General features: G+C 40.3%; 1 protein-coding gene across 1 annotated transcript in view; it reads right to left on the bottom strand.

Annotated features, from left to right (window-relative positions):
• Positions 1-13,206, bottom strand: part of ATP13A4 (ATPase 13A4) — a 153,026-nt gene that overhangs the window by 76,709 nt on the left and 63,111 nt on the right. Inside the window, exons 3-6 of the mRNA XM_045287532.1 lie at positions 9,251-9,397; positions 5,170-5,240; positions 5,001-5,081; positions 3,414-3,483 (exon numbers count right to left, since the gene is read on the bottom strand). Coding sequence (XP_045143467.1) covers positions 3,414-3,483; positions 5,001-5,081; positions 5,170-5,240; positions 9,251-9,397 — 369 coding nt within the window. The remainder of the gene's footprint in view (positions 1-3,413; positions 3,484-5,000; positions 5,082-5,169; positions 5,241-9,250; positions 9,398-13,206) is intronic.

The following is a 13,206-nucleotide window of genomic DNA, read 5'->3' as shown; positions in this document are numbered from 1 at the left end:
TTTTTAAATGGTGGAATTTCAACCAATTGTTTTTGGTGTAGTGACCATGTATTCATTTTCCTTTGCTGTCTCCTGTACTAATCAATACTTTGCCAATAGAATCCCTCAATATTTCAGCTGGAGTCTTGTACTGTTTCCTAATTTCAGCGTGAGATAGACTGAGTGCTTTCTTCCTTTTGGGTTGTCTGCTCTGGGTGTTTGCACATTTCATTATAATACTCTGTTATTTGAAACTTTCTGTTCGGCTCTTTTACTTCATCATTTCTTCCATTTGCTTTAGCATTAAAGAGAACATTTCAGAGTCTCGTCTGACATCGACTTTGGTTTTTAGGGTTTGTTTGTTTGTTTCTGTCCTGTGTTTTTAATCAACTTTTGCTTTTTTCACGTATGATGCTCTTAATATCATCCTGCAGCTCCTCTGGTTTTCAGTCAGTGGTGGTCAATGCATAATACATGTTCGTGAAATGGCCCCTAACTTCAGGAGTGACATATTCAAGATCCTATATGGTCCCTTGTTGGCTTGTTTTATTTTTGTTCACGTTCAACTTGAACTTGTGTATAAGTAATTGATGTTCTAGTCTATAATCAGCTCCTGGCCTTGTTTTGGCTGCTGTTTTTACAATGTCTCTGCCTATAGATATAAGCAGTTTGATTTCTGTGTTTTCCACTTGGTGAAGTCCATGTATGTAGCCGCTGTTTGGGTTGTTGAAAGGAGGTATTTTCAGTGAATAAGTTGCTGGTCTTACAACATTCTGCCACGTGATAGCTGTCTTTGTTTCCATCACCCTGGCCATATTTCCAACCACTGGTCCTTCCATTTTGTTTCCAACTTTTGCATTTCAATCACCAGTAATTATCCATGCATATTGATTGTATGTTTATTGGAGGCACCGCTGGGATAAAGGCATGAAGCAGTTGGCTTATAAACTTTCAAAGGTAGGGGGAAAAAACTCACAGGATTATAGGGTTAAGGTATAGGTGTTCATTGCAATTGTGAAGCTAAGAATTATATACAGGTGCCAGGTTGGCAAGGGGTGGATTGAGTTAGTTAATTGTGCCAGCCTGGCCGATAATCACATGTGGTGCTGGTTGAAAGGCGGAGGGATAAATGGGTGGTGAAGCCTCGCCTTTCTAGTTCTCGGGTCTCTTGTTTGGTGATGGTTGCATCGGGTGCAGCTGCCTTAGCAGTTCCCTGCTTCAGCTTGCAAGATGGATTTCCTACAAGACATCCCCAAGGAGAAGCTGCATGGATCTATCCCGATGCAGCCCTGGGTGCTGGAGCAGCCGTGTGGAGACCCCTGCTAGTGCTGAGATGCTTGTTCGTTCACTGACTCAGCTTTCCTCCTGCAGTCGGCATTATTGCCTCTGTTTTGTGAGGTGGAGGACTTTGTGGACTGGTGTTGGGTTAATGGGTTAATGTTGGACTTGTGGGCTTGGGCAGCATTGGGTTGGGATGTTTTCGTGATGCACATTTTCTTTGCATAAAACTCTCTCTTATACGTGAGTTGCTGTGGATTTGTTTCTCCAAAGTACCTAGACTAATACAATGTTTGATCAATTTCTGGCTAAATAAATTAACAACATTCTTCAATTTCTTTATCACTGCCTTTATTTTTTGGTAAATAAATGTGAATAATAGTTACATTAGCTGATCTTCCTTGTAGACTTAGGGTTGTTACCCTATCACATTGTACTTGAAGATCCATTTTGAATTGTTCTTGTTGATGATGAATGTGACACCATTCCTCTTAATTGGTCATTTCTGACATAGTAAACATCTGATTGTCTGATTCAAAGTGGATAATACCTGTCCATTTCAGTTCACTAATTCCTAGGATATTAATGCACTTCATTTTTTTTCTAATTTCCAGTTTTCCTAGATCTCTATTTTGTACATTTCACATTCAGATTATTATTGGATGTCTGCAGCTGTTCCTTCTCGTTGTGAGCTGTGCCCCATCACCAGGTGAAGGTCACAAAAGCTTTGCTCCATCCATGTCACTAGGTCAACTCTACTTTGAGGGGGCAGCTCTTCCTCAGTCGTATTTGAGTGCCTTCATGAGATACTCATTTTCAGGCACCATTTTTCACTTCTGTTTGAATGGTTTTCAGTGGCTAATCATTCAGAATTGGTTAGCTTTTCCCTCCTACTCTGTTTATAGTCTGAAAGCTATACTGAAGCCTGTCTTCCAGCTGACTCATCTAGTACTTGAAAAATAGGTGCCATAGCTTTCAGCAACACAATACATACAAGCCACTACAAGATGAGAAAGAGACAACTGGGTGGGTGTGAGAGGGAGGAGATATTAGTTCCCAAGCCTATAATCCTGCTTTCATCAAACACTCTTGCATTGAACTCAAATTTCCTCTAGTTGACATCCATCTTTCTAAAGTCCAGCAGTTCTCAGCCTGTGCAGCATGACCCCTTTGGGGGTCTAAGGACCCTTTCACAGGGGTCACCCGATTCATAAAAGTAGCAAAATGACAGTAATGAGGTAGCAACGAAAATAAGTTTATGGTTGAGGGGGTCCCCACAACATGAGAAACTGTACAAAAGGGTCACGGCATCAGGAAGCTTGAGAATCACTGCATTTAAACCAAGAAGGACCGTCCTTGCTTCTAGTCGGGGAAGAAACACACGGAAACATTTCCTATCAATTTGTTCCACTTTCTTTCATCCCTGACAGTTTGCTGAAAATATTGAGAAAGAACCTTGAGTTTGGTCAAATTTTTTTCTTAAGACAAGGTGGGGTCAGAGGGAGTGTAGAAAGCAGAGGAAGACCCATCACCCAGATGCAGGTTTGTTTTTTATAATCATCATTATAAAATGAAAAATGACTAGAAGAAGAACATTTCAATTTTGGAAATGACGATCAAGCCCTCTCTCCCCACACCACTGAGGACAATTGCATTAAGATTAATGGGACTAATAAGGCTGACCAGATGCTTTGTTTTCTTCCCCTGACAATTTTTAGTGCTGGGGAAATGGCATAGAAGAAATGACTGCATTTCTTATTATAATTATTTTAGTTTTACAAAGTTGAAGAAGAATAGAGAACCCCGGGAGAGGAAGAGAGGAAGGGAAGAACAGAAGCAGGAAGGGAAGGAAGAGGGGTGGAAGAAAGGAAGGAAGGGGCATTCATCCGGTGTGTTCATCCAGTCATTAAATGAAAGGCAGACACATGAACTTTGTGACTTATATTGTGTCATACACCGTGTGCAAACGTGGATCTCCAAGAAAAAAGAACAGAAGAGAGATATGAAGAAAATATGATTGGCATTCTTTCCACATATCACCAAATTCCATCCACTGATGAATAGGTAGTACTCAAACTCCCGCTCATTTGACTAGACCCAAACTTCTCTGTTTTTCTATCTAGTCAAACAGGGCACCAAGAGAAAATACTCGTTACCTCCTTGATGAGTAGTTTCCAAATCGGTGTGATTTCAACATCAATAGTATTAGGCCCACAAATTAACCTCCTATGGGGAGAAATCACAGATCACTTAGTGACTAACAGTAAAAAGGAAACTTCATCTTCTCACCTATTAAAAAGAAAAAATCCAAACTATGTTCTTTTTTTTTTTTCATTTATGGGGTGATCATAAGCCTCCCTGTGTAACATTCCCATCTTTCAAAAAATAAGTGGAAGCACCAGGTATAAAAACAAGAAACATTATCAGAATGTTTCCATTGAACTATACTTTCCTCCTGGTCTAAATATTTCCTTGATGCTCATAAAAACCGTCAACAACTTTGGTCCAATTCCACTGTGTCTCAGTTGCCACAAATAGGGGACTATCTCCATAGTGGCTAACAACAATGCTAATCAAGGTATCAGCTAACAACAATAGCAATCGGGTATTCAATGTTAACCATTGGCTCATTCAGGAAGGCTGGCAGTTTCTCATCTCTCGTTCCTCAACCCTGGCTCCGTGGATCTTGGATGGAGGGATCATGAAGGGAGAATCATTTTGCTGATGAGCAAATAAAAAGGGGTTTCAAAAGCTTCCTGGAAATTTTCCATTATCTTTCAATTCCATTTTTCCATGAATTTTTTTACTCTATTTCCTTTACTACCTGTATTTTGATAATCTAGGAATCTGAACATTTTATTAATATGTATAAAAATTCTCTAAAATACAGAATGAGATAATTTACTCTAATTATAGAGATTCCGGAATCTTGTTTCTTTGCTAATGTCACTTTATGAGTTATTTTGCTTTTGAGAGCACTTAGCAATCTCTCTGTGCCTTTTATGTGGATCTTCAAGTTAAACGGCTTTGCTGAATATATTTATAGGTACCACACCATGATATCAGAGTTAAAAATAACAATAATTGTGGCCCATGAGAAGGATGACATGCAAGGTAAGTAACTCCACAATAGTCTACAACAAATTAGGTGCTGGGGATAGGAGCAAGGTTTAGGAAGAATGCTAGATGGAATGTCAAAAGTCTGTTATGATTCACAGTGTGGCTTTGCATGAATAGCTTTTCCTCTCTGGTTCTTCATCCAGTTTTTTTTAAAAATGGAGGAAGATTCTAGAAAGCCCCGGCTGATTACCACTTCTTTCGGTATTCTCTGGCTAAAATCAAAACTGTCTCAACGTTGCTGTTGTTAGAACAAAACAAAACAAAAAAGCATGAGAAACAGTATGGAGAGGAGAAAAGGCACAGAATCTACAACCAGAAGGAGTGGAACTCAGTTATGACTCAATACTGCTAACTTCTCAGTTGTGCGGCCTCGGCCAGGCCACGAAGCCTCTTTGAGCCTCATCTGTAACATTGGAAGGGTGAGGTCTGCTCTATTTCCCCCACGAGGCTGTTCTGAAGGGAAAGCGAGATGACGCATGCGAAAGCAATTTATTCTAATAATACTGAAAAGGGCATCACAACATTTTCTAGTTTTAAGCAGTTAAGATAACCATTGGTTGGGTTCTCTCTTCGGCTTATGGGTAACACACGTTTGAGCTGGTGTTGACAGCAATGCACTATACCTAATCTCTTGCTCTTCTCTTGTTAGACCTGATCCGAATTTTAGATGTATGTTGGCAGAAGTGAGCCAGTCTTCCAAAGAGCTAAAATAGTAACAAGAGGGACATCCTTAGTAATAACACTTTTGGTAAACGGCTCTTTTCCTTGGTTGCCAATGCTGAAACCACTTACCCAACTTTCTGGAAGTGTCCTTCTAAGTTGTCCCAAACATATCTTATTTTCTGTATCTTTATGCATCTCACCTGCAAAAGAAAAAGGAGTGGGTGGGTGTTAAGTGGAGGTTCTGAGTCTATACAGCAACATAATGGTTACAGAAGCATTTGTGAGTCAAATAGAGCATAGATATACTGGCTTGAGGTTTTATCCAGGCCTATCTCATCCCTTTCTACTAAATAAATGGCTTTCTTTATTGGAAGTCATCATTTAATCAATATTTATCATAGATGTACAATAAAGGAAATATTATAAATAAAATTCAGTCCCTGTATTATACTACTTTACCATCTGAGAAGGAAAAGAAAGTATTCCCCCCGCCCCCAAAACGCAACATAGTACATAGTCAAGTCAACATGGTATGTGTCAAATAATGATTGTGCAATGCCAGCTTATTCTGCAGTTAACCAAAGGTCAGCAGTTCGAGCCCACACAGAGGATCTGTGGGAAAAAGATCTTGTGACCTGCTCTATACAAAGCAATAAAAATAAAACAAAAAAAACAAAGCCACTGTCATGAAGTCAATTCTGACTCATAGTGACCCTATAAAGTTTCTGAAGTTGCAACGTTTTATGGGAACAGACAGCCTGATCTTCCCCCACAAAGCAACTGGTGCATTTGAACTGCCAACCTTGCAGTTAGCAGTCCAATGCTCCTAGAAAGCCCTCTGGGGAAATTCTACCTTGCAACACAGGGCGGTTAAACATCAGAATGACTCGCCAGCACAGTCACAAAATGCTATAGGAAGGGCAGGTAGCAGAAGGCATCATGGAGGAGAGGAAACTAGTCCCGCATCCTTGAAGGGTCCATAGACTTTCGCTCAGCTAAAGGATTGAGGTCATCTCAAAAGAACATGTGACCGTAGGTGCCATAAGTAAAGCCAATTAGCGGTAAAAGGAGGAATGAGAAGAGGGTTCATTAAGATGGCATTATAAACAGTCTTAAGTGCTCACATAGACCATTGGGGACTTTATTCCATAGGTAGTAGACCTATCAAAGAGACACCTGAACTTTCTTACTCCACAATTCACGTCCTTTTCTGTATTAATTTAGCAAATAGGCTGGACTGAGTTTATAACTAGTACGTATTGAACTCTGTGGATCTTTCCACTGTGTCTTTAGTCTTTTTAATCATCCTGAGCAGATATTATTTTCATCTTCACTTTGTACCTGATGTTCATTAGATTAAGTAATTTGCCCAGGATCACACCTATTAAGAAATAAGGCTGGAATTTGAGCCCAAACCCATCTGGTCCCAAAGTCCACAGTGTCTCAAATGTTATCATTTTCAAGCTAGCCTTGGAAGAAGGTCTGAAAATTCCTTAATATCAAGGAATTAAGACATTGAATCAAGTGCAGGTTGCCTGCTTTATTCATTCTATAATTAAAAAAAAAAACCTGCGCTCAAAAATAAATTTTAAGGACAAACTGTAGAAGGAAGTGTGCCCACTTATCCAGTGAGAAAACTTTAGAGCAAGAGACCGGGAAACCACATCGATGGAGAACATCAAAAGGTGAAGGCAGCTTAAGAGGAGCAAAGAGGTTACTGATACGTTTCATCTCAGACCAGGACGTAGGAAGTCCATGATCTCCTGGGCAGAAGGTAAAGAATGGGTCCATCACAGACCTGTAGATATCTTTGAGGTGCCCAGAGAGAAGCATACACTAGTTAAAGTCTGTCTGCTTCCCTTATCACCTTCTCAGCCTCTGGAAGCTGACAAGAAAATACTAGAGGTGATATATATAAAAAGAAGATGATCATTGGGCCAGTTTCTTTGAACTTCACAGCAGGAAATAGTCCTTAGAAATCAGGAAACTGCTGTGGGGGGTTTTCTTTCTACTCAGAATCTGGAAGCTTCCTCCATCCCTTGCTTCCTTCTCTTGTAAGACATTGTTAAGAACATCCTGTTAAACGGGTTAAGCACTGGGTTTCAGCTTTGTAATTCTAGCAGATTGTCCTTAATGCCTATGTTTAATGTACACTTGCAAACCTGACACTCTTTACAGTCCTCTCCAACCCCCCTACCTCCCACCCCCAATAGCCAAAAACTGTTATTACCTTGGTGGTATTATTTACTGTATTGCCACCAGTGGCTGAGGCCGAGTCTCCCCCAGCCTTTCCTGAAAGGTTTGAGTCCTTTAGAGGAAGATAGCTCATTCCATTTCACAAATCACCATCATATCCATCCTCTCCTTTCAGCTTCACAATAGGCCTACGAAACTGAGGTGCTTAGTCTCTCTTCATAAATAAGAAATCCGGAGCTCAGACAGGCAGTAACCAGCAAGACTCTATTTCCTAAGCTAGGAAAGGAAGACATCAAGCCTGTCTACCGGCTCGCTTCATTTCAAGACCACATTCCTTTCCTCTCATCTTATTTGTTTATACCATTGTTTCTTCATTTATATGCTGGTCCACTTAGTTGTTTGATTCCATTGGACAAAGATCCAGTGGACTTTGATGGCAATAGGCAACTTTGGGATACTTGCTTTTCCAGGTAAATGATCAACAGAAAAATTAGGCAAGCTAATATTCTGAGTGATGGACCTGTTTTTGTTTGTTTATTTTGGCAATCGAGAAAACTGGGCACTAACAATTGACAATGGGGACAACTCAACACTTGTCTTTCAGTGGTTTAAAAAATTGTTTTGAGCTTATAAAATTAATTTGCTCTTGAGCCCATAAAAATTAAACAGCTGTCTACACATATATAAATATAAGAGAGAACATTCTACCTAAAATGTGTGTTTTTCATAGGTGAATATTAACTAATCACAGTTCAAGCATTATTAATTTAATACGGTAAGAAGGGAGTAACCCAAATATTAAGTTATGGAATTCAAATTATAGATTCGAAAGCAAGCTCATTTTGTGAACAGAAGCATATTCCTTGGCATATTTATTGCTAACAACTTTCATGGTAAGAGTAATTCTATTTCACAGATGTTTTTAAGGGCTCAGGTATTGCGCCTCTACTATGTGTCTGGAACTACATTCTTTAATTTATTTAATTTTATCAATTACTGTTAGAGTCAAGAAGCCTTGTCATTGTGTAGATGAGAAAACTGACACACAGTAGTGGTTATTGATCCAAGTTCTCACAGCTTACAAAGAGAAAGCTATGATTTGGGCTGAACTCTGACTCCTCAGTGTCAATTGAGAATGGTGCGGGGGAGGACATGAGTGTAACTCAGAGGTAGATCACTGACCAGTAAACCTTGTATGCATGAGTTTATAGTAAATAAGGTATGCACAGGCTTAACTGTGTTTACTTACTAATCTGTAATGCAATCTTTGATGTGGTGAAACTGAGGTGAAATTATTCACTACCAATTAGTAAGTAAGCACAGTTGGGCCTGAGTTTCCTTGATTATTGGGAAATCCAGTCCTAATTTAACTTTGTAAACTCAAACTCACTGCCCTGGAGTCAATTCTGACTCGTCGTGATCATGTAGGACTGAGTTTCTGAGATGTAACTCTCGTTTTTTTCTAAAGTAGTTTTATTGGTATGTAACTCACATAACGTGCAATTCAATCATTCAATCACATCAAGAAGAGTTATACAATCATCACCACAATTAGTTTTAGAACATTTCATCACTCTTGTACTCATCTTTATTAGCTCCCCATTTCTCCCGAGCCACCCCTGTCATACCCTCAAGGAACCATGAATCCAATTACTGTCTGTAGAGAGTTACCTATCCTGGATTTCCTATACAGAAAAAAAAATCAAACCCTTTTTTTTAACTAACAACAATGACAATTAAAACAGAAAAAAACCTCAATCAAAGAGAAAACAGAAAATCTTAAACACTAGAACAAATTTAAAATAGATCACAAGGGAAATCAAATGATAAGGTGCTAAATTTTAACTTAACTACATGGAAATTGGAGACTCAGAGCTTCTGGTGGCTTCAAATTCTGGTGGCCTTGCCATTAGCAGACCAAGGGGTAACCACGGCGCGACCAGGGCCCCTAATTACAGTGAAAGGGAAAAGACTAAATTGTTCTGTCATCATCAGGAACCATAACTTTGCTTACCTTTAAATCGGGCTTTTGTATGGCTCTGTTGATGACGTACTCCTCGTCTGTAATGAGAGGGTGGTCAGGAGTGAGACCCATAGTGCTGTGTAATGCTGACAGGTGGATCCACATTACCTTTTTCCGAGAATAAGTCTGGAATTCATCCTGAGGATAGACACCCAAAACCCCATGAGGTTAAAAGAAGGCATCGGGCTCAAGTGCAACCTGAAAGACATCATCTGAATAAAGTTATGTAAGTTTATGGAGTGCTTGGACATTCTAGACAGAATTATATGCCTTGGAGAGTTGGCACCTATGGAGTCTTGAAAGAAAACAGCTTGTCATCATTCACTGAAGAATCTGGGTATGAGGAGGAGACCCTGGTGCAGATAACAAAGCTCAAGAGAAGGGAAGACCCTTCTGAGATATGAGTCCTGTTTCCCCAAGACACTCCAGTCAGATGCAAAATTCCACAGTGGGGGCAGGGAAACACACACACACACACACACACACACACACACCCATCCTTCCAAGGGTTTCTGTGGGTTTCATCCAGATCTGCCAAGGCTAATTTAAATTCTACCTCTTCCTACAGCTCCTTTAATGCCTTCCAACCAGGAAAAGGGGGAAAGGTGGGACTGCAGGGGGTGGAACTAGGACTGCACACACCCAAACATTCCCCTTGTTTCTCTATTGTGCCTCTAATCACTTCCTGCCCTGCATGCTCTTAGTAGGAGCCATGCTTTACGCGCACATTCCTCGTGTCCCCCGTGCATGTGGAGCACCACGACGTTCTCAGCGGGAGTCTGAGGAGTGGATGAAAAAAGACTCCTCATACAGGACTGAACTTCCCAGGAGGCAATTGTCACATGGTAGCATCGTAAGTGAAAAGGCTTCCTTTCTGAGTTGACGGATAACTTCATCTCAGAACAGAATGGAGGGAGCAGACCGGATTAAGTAGTAGGTGCCATAATGGTCCCTTAGAAATTGATGTGATAATAGCAATCGTTACCATCTCAATGAGGACAGGCTCCAGGAGAAACCCACAAGGATGCCAGCAAAACCGCAGCAGCTAAGAAATACAGCAAGAGAAATTAAGCCTGGCAGGGAATTTGATGACTAGGGAATTAAAGTAGCTGAGAACTGGCTCCACTAGATTCACTTTTTCCCTGACGAGTGTTTGAGCTGAGTAGGCAGAGAGGAGATGTTGAATTCATTGTATCTCTTATAGTCTCCTCAAGAGAAACCCATGCCATGCCTGCAATGACTACTCATTTCTCTCTTCTCTTTACGGCCTCACCTGGCTACTTCCTAGGCATCCTTCAGTATCCCACTCAATGGCCACATCCTGTAACTCTCCCTACTATGCCTAGGGGACAATTTTTCTGCCCTAAAGAATCAGGAATACTGAAGAGTCTTACCACATTTGAACTTATTGCATTGCCCTTTGCCTGTCCACCTGATCATGCCTCTTGGCTTGTGGGTGGTGAACATGTCTGATTCTTATCTGTACTCCAGCCAGGCCTAACAGAGATTCTGAAAGACAGAAAGGGTGTAGGCCAGAGAGGGAGGAAGAGAAGGAGCAGAGTAAGGAAAGGAAGAGAAAGAAAGGGAAGGGAAAGGAAAATAAAGAGAGGGGGGGAAACTTAATAGAAATTTGAAAGTTAATGGATTAATTTTAAAACAGTGAAACTAGCTATTAACATCAAGGAGGGAAAAAAAATATGATGATATCCAATTAAAATTTGCATGAAGTTATTTTCAGAGTCCAAGATTGAGTTAAAATGGCTACATTTTTAACAGCTGAGCGACTGAAATGTTGAACATGCTCCATGCCTGGAGGAATCGGTAAGGGCTTTTCTAGGAGGTATTATGTCTCTCACTTACTCAAAGAGCTCTGCTGTCAAAATAAATCTGAGTTATTCATACCAACAGCAATAATAATAATAGTAATAATAACTAGCATTTATTGAACATAGTCTAGTCACATAGTGCTACCTATGCATTATTTCATTGAGTCTTCAAAAAAAGCAGTTAGTATTATAATCACCCCCATTTTATAGATAAGAAAAAGTAAGACACGGTTGGTAAATACTACAGCAAGGATTTGACCCCTGGTTGCCATAGCTCCATAGCTCCTCTTCTGCAAAATTTCAGTGACAAATCCAGTAAGAAACAAAAGCAAAACAGGACAAATAGTTTGTAGGTAGGTAATAGGAACACAAATTATAAAAGATCCACCAAGACAAGAGCCCTCTGGCCACCAAGTGAAGGCAATTAGGAAGATAGCTAATTGGCCCGTTGCTCCTCTTTCAGGAACTAAAATAATAATAATTACTCAGCTTCCTATAGTTAGTTAGCAGTTTAGAAATGCCTTTTGTATCAGCTACCCTATGTTTGCCTTCCAATTCTCAAAAGTAGCATGATCATCTCTATTTTTCCACGAGCAAACTCACCATCAGCACAGCAAAGAACTGTTCCAACAGTATGATTTGATTTTTAAAATTAAATAAATTTTACAAAGAGCAGAACTCGCACCAGGACCCAGGCCTCCCCACCCCAAATCTTGGTTCCTCTTTCTTTATTCCCACAAACCGCCCCATGGTGTCTGTCGCTTATTTGTGGAAATCGCCTTGGATATCGCACTGTATCATAAATAGCAACTACTTTCTCATGAGCTCTGCTCTTTCATCAGCAGGGACAATGAAGTCCGAAATCAAGCTGTCCCCCAGGGGACAAGAAACAGACATGTAGATTGTGATGCCTAATGTGGGGAAGAGCTCATGTGATTTCAGACGCCTTGCTAATCCCGTGCATCACGCAGACGTCTTAATCTGGATGGAACTCATATCTGTGCCTCACCTTTATTTCCATCTGTTTCACCACTTACTCAAACGTGCCTGGATCTGGGTGCCTCTCAGCTTATCCCTGGCATTCCCTTATCCCCAAGCCGTTGTTCTGTATGACACGAAGCAGGATTCTAGGGGCAAGATAGAGGATACTTCCATGAGAGAACCTTTTTCTTAGAGTAATGGAATGCCACTGACTTTTCTGTCCCTTGTTTGCCACCCTCTTACAGACTCTGCAAAAATCTCTCACATTTTGAAAGAAAGTCACCCAATTTTCTAAAGGGAAACAAACAAAAAAGTGGAGGTAAGATGTGGTCTCTTCAGGCAGCAGCTTCCAACTTCTCTCGGTTTGTAATTTGATTTGTCCAGTAACGAAAACAGCACAGGCTGGAGACCCGAGCTTAAATCCCAGCTCCAGGCCATCCTAGAAACCATTTCAGCTTTCAGTGCATAATTATATTTATCTGTCCAATGGGAATAATAATACCACAGGCTATGGATGTGTGAAGGGCTCATGCAATGACAGACTGCACCTGTTCCCAGGTCTGGCTCTCAGGGAAGTAATGAATGCTAGTTTATAGATAGCGCTGTGTCTTATTTCTCACAGTATGTAGTTCTTAAGGTCTTTCTGTAAATCAGAACTTATTGGCCTCTTGTGGAAACTTTAAAATCTTTGAGAGTCTCTATACTTATTTTCCTTTCTGGAAAAGGAGTATTTGTAACGAGAAATGGCTTCTTCCGCTTGAGTCTGTTTCCCAACTCCCTTCCAAGAAGTTAATGAGCTGTAAAATACTTAAAAGTACCAGAGGAGTTACCACTTTAAATAATTGGTTTGTAATGCAAATAATCCAAACTGTTTGCTTGGCAATTCTCTAGATTTTTTTATACCTAAAGATTCAGAGAAATTTTTATACCTCATAGATTTTTTTTTTTACCTCAACTTTCTAGAGCAGTCTTCAATCAGGAACATTAACAAAATCAGTCTGTGGATTCTGAAAGTGTAGGATTTTAAATAACCCAAGGGTATATTTCAAAGAGGTGAATGTACACAAAGGGCCCATGTTGGCCCTGGACAGAAAAGTAATGTGGATATTATTTATGCCCTGTGTAAGAGCTTCACTACAC

Source organism: Echinops telfairi, unplaced genomic scaffold, assembly GCF_000313985.2.
Source record: "Echinops telfairi isolate 266 unplaced genomic scaffold, ASM31398v2 ScPeMD7_17;HRSCAF=63, whole genome shotgun sequence".
Lineage (NCBI taxonomy): Eukaryota > Metazoa > Chordata > Mammalia > Afrosoricida > Tenrecidae > Echinops > Echinops telfairi.
The sequence above is the reverse complement of the archived record's forward strand: the minus strand, read 5'-3'. Positions and strand labels throughout refer to the sequence as shown.